The 7,138-nt window shown below is 42.7% G+C and overlaps 1 protein-coding gene across 13 annotated transcripts in view; it reads left to right on the forward strand.

The window, feature by feature from the left end:
* Positions 1-6,930, forward strand: part of mark2b (MAP/microtubule affinity-regulating kinase 2b) — a 54,258-nt gene extending 47,328 nt beyond the window's left edge. For 7 of the 13 annotated variants that reach the window (XM_034856496.1, XM_034856508.1, XM_034856504.1 and 4 more), the window contains 4 exons: positions 1,257-1,283; positions 4,471-4,509; positions 5,220-5,329; positions 6,432-6,930. In XM_034856496.1, coding sequence (XP_034712387.1) covers positions 1,257-1,283; positions 4,471-4,509; positions 5,220-5,329; positions 6,432-6,781 — 526 coding nt within the window. In that variant the 3' untranslated portion in view covers positions 6,782-6,930. The remainder of the gene's footprint in view (positions 1-1,256; positions 1,284-4,470; positions 4,510-5,219; positions 5,330-6,431) is intronic. The other 6 variants (XM_034856500.1, XM_034856509.1, XM_034856498.1 and 3 more) reach the window with 5 other exon arrangements.
* The last annotated feature ends 208 nt before the right edge of the window (positions 6,931-7,138 follow it).

A 7,138-nucleotide genomic window follows, 5' to 3' on the forward strand; every position in this document is an offset into this window, starting at 1 on the left:
TTACAATCCCAGGCCGCAGTACAAAGGGATGATGTGGTAAAGTTGAGATGGTCGTCATCGCTTCTGTGTCACCAAACAGCCCCGGAGGCTCATTATAAATACGAGTGTTGAAATGTGTGAGAGGAAGGGAGTAAGAGAAAGATAGAGTACTGCTTGTATTTTTGGTGATATTAGCTTGAAAACGACAAAATTAAAAACTATCACATTCTCGTGCATGAGTGCGTGTGTGAGGCGGAGGAACAGGCACAGCCTCTCTAGGCCTCCCACTCAGAGATACTGTAGCGCCGTGGCGACAGTATCCATGGTTACACCGGAGATATCACTTTTCCCTCAACTATAAATACCGCTAGTGGGGACACCTTGACACACACACACACAACTTGGCGTGCCAGTAGGAAGTAGAGGTGGTGGAGACAGAGAGATTGTGTTGCATTTGTGCAGTTTGACCACACACACAAACACACACACACACATTTACCGGTATATGCACTAAAGCGTGTTTTATTAACATATCATATAACCTCACCACTGCATTTTCTTGCATGGTCTGGAGTGATATTTCTCCGTCCTTGACACGTGTGTGTCTGTCTGTATGTGTGTGTGTGTCTGTCTGTCTGTGTGTGTGTGTGTGTGTCTCTGTTTGTGTGTGTGTGTGTGTGTGTGTGTGTGTGTGTGTCTGTGTGTGTCTGAGTGAGTGACAGCTTAAGTTGCTCAGTGTTTGTTTAAAATTAAGTTGTTGCTTAACCAATGCATTTGCATTCATTGGAAATGTGTCTTTGTTTTTTGTATAGGAAGTGTTTGTTTCTCTCCTTTGTTTTATTTTTATTTATTTGTTATCACATTTGAACTTTTCACCTCACAAACGCTTCTTTTCAGGATCACCCAGGACTGCTCCGTATGTGGAGGAGCGCTTCATTTCATGTTGGGAGGGGGGGGGGGGGGTGTCTGTGTTCAAACAAGGTCTCTTAATAGAATTTTCCCACAGAGTTCATTAAATCCCTGTAAGGTGTTCCGGTGTGCGCCCAATACTGAAAGTCGACTGCAGTAACACTGATTTAGTTTATTTTTGGTATTTAATGATGGTTGTGCTTGCTGCTTCAATCCTAAATGAGCTTGGTTCATGTTGGACAGTTTGCTTTAAAGATTGCTACTCAGAGGGCAGCTTGTCTTTTACAGGAAAGTCATAAATCTATACCTTTTTATATACACGTTTGTTTCTCTTTCTTTCTTTCTTTATCCCTCTTTTGTTTTTGTAGAAATCTGTCGTTCAGGTTTCCGAGAAGGTAGGCAACACCCCAAATGTTAAATATAACCCCTTGATATATATACGTATACTCTCTTCTTCATATATATTTTACATATATATATATATATTTATATTTCCTCCCCTGTTGGTGTTTCGTGCAGCTTTTTGTTAAAATCTTTCTTTTGTGCCTTGAGCCTTATCTTTTCTCCTCCTTTTTCTGTGGTTGGCCCCCTTTTTTTGAGCTTTCTGGTTTTGAGTGCCGTGTTTTGGCCCATTTTTATTTATTTGTTAATTTATTTTTACTAACTTCCCCCTCATCCCGCTGCCCACTCGCGTAACTCACTCACTCCATCATCATGCAGCACAATAACATCTCACCCCTCTTCATCTTTTTCCCTCCATCGTCTCTCCCATCCACCTCCTCCTCATCCCTCCTTTTTTTCCATTTATTTACCAAGTAGAGTGTGTGAGAGCTCGTGCTCCCCTGTAGCGTCCCAGATTTAGGTTGAGTCTTAATGGTGCAATAGATCAAACTACTCCCTGTCTACCCTTAAGTCTTTCCTTAGCTTCAGATGCAGGTAATGTTGGCCTTCTTTTGATGGAGGTATTCTTCTCCATATCTTTAAAACTGGATCATAAACAGCATCATGTACTAATTTCCACATTTCTATAAGCATATGGGTGAGAAAAAAAGAACCCCATTGATTTTTAAGCTGTTATCAGCAGGTGCTTTTAATTTTAGTCTGCCTGACTCTTTGCCCCGGATTATATAATTTTGCTAACCATTATCCAAGCTAACACCTACAAAACTACCACCCATCTCACCTCTTTGCTTTCATTGGTTTGGTCAAATTAGAGACTGGAGTTGTGTAATTGATGATAAGTCCCCAGCTGTAGTTGTGGATGGACGTAAAGGGAAGGAGAGGATCTGGGAGGGATGGGGACTCAGTGTTTCTCAGGCTGCACTCTTTTCTGGAGGCTGCACTCTTAATTTTCTTATATTGCTGTGTTCTTGCTCTGGCACTGGCTCTCTAACAACAACAACAACAACAACAACAACCACACAACTGGATGGCTTTGACCGACTCTGGCTGGAAAAGAGCTTTATGCCTCGATGCACATAAATGTACATTTGCACAGACAACATGGCTCCATGCTCAGAGAGATATTTGCACTACATGCAGATGCTAAACACAATGACACATTTTACATTTATATATGTACATGCTGAACACACATTTCACAACATTTGTTTAACACACACTCGCTTTTGAGTGTGTTGTCTGCTTTTCACCAGCTGGTAGAGCAGTTTTCCTTTAATCTGGACCATTGCTCCACCTGGTGGTTAGAGGTTGTATTAATATTTTTGGACAAACTAAGCATCAAAGCCTATGGCTTATTTAAGGATTCTCATAAATCATTCAATTTGAAAAATGAGAGGGAGAAATACTTAATCTGCCTTAACCATGTGTATTCATGTGGGGCAGGTTGTTCTGTTTATGAGTATATGAATATATTTTGGCTGCATGTATTTAAAGTGCACTTCATGTGGTGCACAGTGCAAGTTCTCAGTAAGTAAAGTAAGATGTTTGGTCATCATCTCATCCTTTGTTGTCGCTTGATGTCATTGTGCCCCTCCTCTGGGAGCCATTTTGCATCCCTTCATATTTGGCTAGATCATACAGAGCATGCAAAGTGAATGTTAAATTGTTCACCAGTTTTCTTCTATTTTTGATGATATCCTTGTGTAACTTCCACTTCTCCCACTTGTCATTTCCCATGTGCTACATTTGTATTCACATTTCTGTTGCAGAAGGTATTTTCTATAATTATGTGAACGGGGCAAAACATTGATGATGATTTCCCACAACCGAATGAATTTAGGACCATAAACTGTTGAATTTGTCATGTATGTGTCACTTTCCTTCCATTGTCTGAATGTGTTTAGCCATTTTCTTGTCTTTGTCTTTGTGTGTTAGGTTTGTTTTGTGTGTTGTCGAGAGAGAGCGAGAGATTGATTTTATATAGGATGTTCCTAAACCAACCTGTTTGTAGGTCTACTGTTACTAATAAAGGTTTTAACGCAGTGCTGGGATCATAAATGCTCCTAACATCCTTTAGCCGCACAACTCGCCCTCACCGTGCCGACCACTCTGTTCCAAACCATTCCATCCTGGTCCAAATTGTTCCATTTCACATTTTGCTCGCAACATTCCATTTTGTGTGAACCCATTCCATTCCATTCTGTTCCAAATCATTCCATGTTACGTTTTGTTCCAAGTCATTCCATATTACGTTTTGTTCCAAACTTTCCATTTTGTTTGAATCCAACACATTGCAACCCATTGCATTCTGTTCCAACTTGTTGGAAATACTTCAATTCTAATCTAAAATAAATGTATTCAGGTCATTCTATCCCATCCATCTCCCTTGTTCAAAGTTCCCAACTTAGCCCAGTTCAAACTCAAATTTAGTTTCATGAGTCGCTGAATGAAAACCAGTTGCACCACACAAACTAGTTCTAACATAGAGCTTAGTTGTTGAAAAGTGTTTTCACCTGTTAATTGGCAGGGCTGACTGTTGCGTGGCAACCTGAATTAATTAAATCGCCAAATTAGCGTACTGATAAATAACCTGTTTAGGTAATATTTAAAAAACTTTTTCCAAAAGTGACACAATGTACCTCAAATAATAAAACGTCATGCTGATCGCATTGGATCAAATGATCACATAACGTCATTCGGTTAGCATCTACCACATCATAAATCCGATTAACTCTGAGACACATGTTTTTTCATGTACACATGTAGATGCCATAAAAAAGTTATGTTTTAACATTAAAGCTTGCAGCTGCTAATATGTTAAGGACTTCACACATCAACTTAGGAATGGATTTATCAATGGCTGGTGCAGCTCAGTCTTTTCAACTCATTGAACAATCCCGATGTCTCCTGATTGAGGAACTGTGAGATGGGGGGGGGGGGGCTCAGAGTGGACTGGCTTTGGGATCTGCATTGTGTGCTGTGAAGTCATCAGCTGGCTGCCGACTGTGAACACTTGGAGTGGACATGAGACATTTGGGGTGGTTGGATTGGAACATTTCAGGCAGGCATGGCGAGCAGCGCGACTGTGTTCCGCCAGTCGATTGATTACCTTTCTGTGTAAGAGTCCAGTTGTTGCCCTTAGCCCTGAAAAAGACTAAACTTTTGTTGATTTTTCTCGAGGAGTCCGTATGAGGGAGAGGGTCGGGATGAGGGGAGCAGGTGAGATACAGAGCAGCCCGAAAACCCCACAAACCCCCATACTCTTCCAAAACCCGCCTGCCAATCAGTAGACTGGAGCCAATCAGTAGATGATCTCTGAGCTTGTTGTGAATGGCTGGGAGAGGGAGGGGAGCAAGCTGGGATGTAATTGGTTGGTGATGGTGACGGTGATAATGGCTTAACCAATCAGGGGTCGAGAGATAAGCTTTGAATGGTAGCATCCCAGAGAGTGAGAGTGCCGGTGTGGAGGTTGGCCTGCATGGGTGTGTGAGAGGGGAAATCAGAACTGAGGGTACCCAAATGTGTGTTTGTGTGCAAGCAGACTCTAAATTCACTGTCACGCACACACATCCACACACATTTTAGCAACCTGAGAGACATGCACGCACAAACACACACAGGGGTGCTGAAAGAAATTTTGCTTTTTTGTCTTCATTTCATTTCCACGACCTCATTATCTCCTCTCAATTATCCCTTCATTTCTCCATTCTCCTCCTCCCCTCCTTTTTTTGTCTCTACTTTTTAAATAATTCTCTCAATTCTCACACTTTTTTTCTTTTTCTCTCTTTGCTTATTTCTTCCTCATCCTCACCCTTTCTTCTCCCTCTTCCTGTCCTGTTGTCTCATCTCTTTATCTGCACGTTCTTTCTTCTCCTCCTGTCTTTCGGCCACCTCTATCCTTCTCTTCCACCCTCCCATCCCTCACCCAGGTCTATGCTGAGCAGCACAGTGGACAAGTCCGAGAAGACGTCCGGCGGTGTTCTCTCCTCTTCTTCCAACAATGATGAGAACAACTCCTCCCCAGGATCTGGTAACACCGGTATGTCTGCTTTTATTATTATTGTTATTATCAAATGGCATGTGAAGAATAAATAGAACAGTCACTGGCAGGAATAATGATTTCCTCTCCACTAGGGCTGTGCAGTTCAAGCTTCAGTGCGTAACTTTTTGATATTATTGCCATTGCGTATGAGTTTCTACAGAGCTAATTAAGACTATCGGCTCCACACCACTCCCTCTGTAATAATCAGTATGGTTATGTTCAGAAGATTGTCGTCAGGCAGCTTTCGCACGCAGAAGCTCAAGTGCAGATTATTTCCTCTTCTGAAGAGTCGTTACATGCCGACCATTGTACATTCCACGCAAGTTCCCGGCTGTGTTTACATCACCCCAAGCGCTAATGCTACCGTTGCGTTAGCTTAACTTTATGGAGCCGATAATGTGTGTGCACTAAATGTAGCCTGTTCCGTTGGTCGTTTTATATAATGTTGATTTTATATATTTTAAAGGTGTAACACCACTTTAGCCACGGTGAAACGTTGCTTTGTGTAATAATCTAATTGTGTAAATAATCTGGCCTTGACTGCCTCTCTATGTCTGTAACCCATAGGCGTGGCTTGGAGTGGACTTGTAGGGAAGTGAAGCAAGTGCATTCTGGGAGTTGTTGCCTTTAATCCACATGAGCCAAAATTACATGTTCCGTTTTTTTCTCGGCCTAGAAGGCACCGATTTATAAACAATTTCTACTACATAAATGACCCAATTTAAATATCTATTCATCTTTCCAGCAGTGAAATATCCCTTTAAGCTCAGAGAAGCTTCAATAACACTTTATTATCATTGAAGTGTTGTATTCCAATTCAGTTCTACTTCTTCCTTCAGGTCATGGTAATCAGTTCTTATTCTGACTAATACCTTAATGTTTTTTTTATTTCATTTTTTGTTCTGAGCTCTTTTCTCATTCTACATGTCTCTCTCCACACTTGTTTTATGTTTTTTAATCCTTTTCCCCTCCCTTTTCAGCTTTATTTCTCCCCTCCCGCCTTTATTTGCCTCTCATAACTCTTGCTCATCTATTCCTCAGATCATTTGCCCTCTCACCTCTCTCTTCTCTTCTCTTCCCTTCTCTTCTCCCTCCTCAGGTGGCACCGGCACCCCTCCTGCCATCGGCAGCCAGAAGGACGCGGCCAAGCCGCGCTCGCTTCGCTTCACCTGGTCCATGAAGACCACGTCGTCCATGGAGCCCACGGAGATGATGCGCGAGATCCGCAAGGTGCTGGACTCCAACAGCTGCGAGTACGAGATGCGCGAGCGCTACATGCTGCTGTGCATGTCGGGAAACCCGGCGCGCGACGACTTCGTCCAGTGGGAGATGGAGGTGTGCAAGCTACCGCGGCTCTCCCTCAACGGCGTGCGCTTCAAACGCATCTCAGGCACATCCATCGCCTTCAAGAACATTGCCTCAAAGATTGCAAACGAGCTCAAACTGTGAGTGCGGAGGAGCAGCGAGGAGAGATGAGATTAAAGGGCGGAGGTGGGCGGGGGAAGGGGGTGATAGTGAGGAGGAGGAGGAGGAGGATGCTGTAAGCGGGGTGGGGGCACTGTGGAGGTAAGCTACAGGTTGGTAACACTTTAAAAAAATAACCTGATTGTTATCTGGACAAAGGTCTGAAGGAGGGCTGTTGGTTCTTTGAGACTACAACACGTTTCTTTTCTAGGAGTTTTGTTCCTAAAGTTCACGAGGCCCTGCCAGAAGAAACTCTGAGTCGAATTCCTCTGAGTTGTGAAGTACTTATAGACCGAGGTCTGCTCTCTTCCCTGCTGTTAATTTTTTTTTTTTTTTTTTTTT

The sequence above is a fragment of the Etheostoma cragini genome, chromosome 19 (assembly GCF_013103735.1).
Source record: "Etheostoma cragini isolate CJK2018 chromosome 19, CSU_Ecrag_1.0, whole genome shotgun sequence".
Lineage (NCBI taxonomy): Eukaryota > Metazoa > Chordata > Actinopteri > Perciformes > Percidae > Etheostoma > Etheostoma cragini.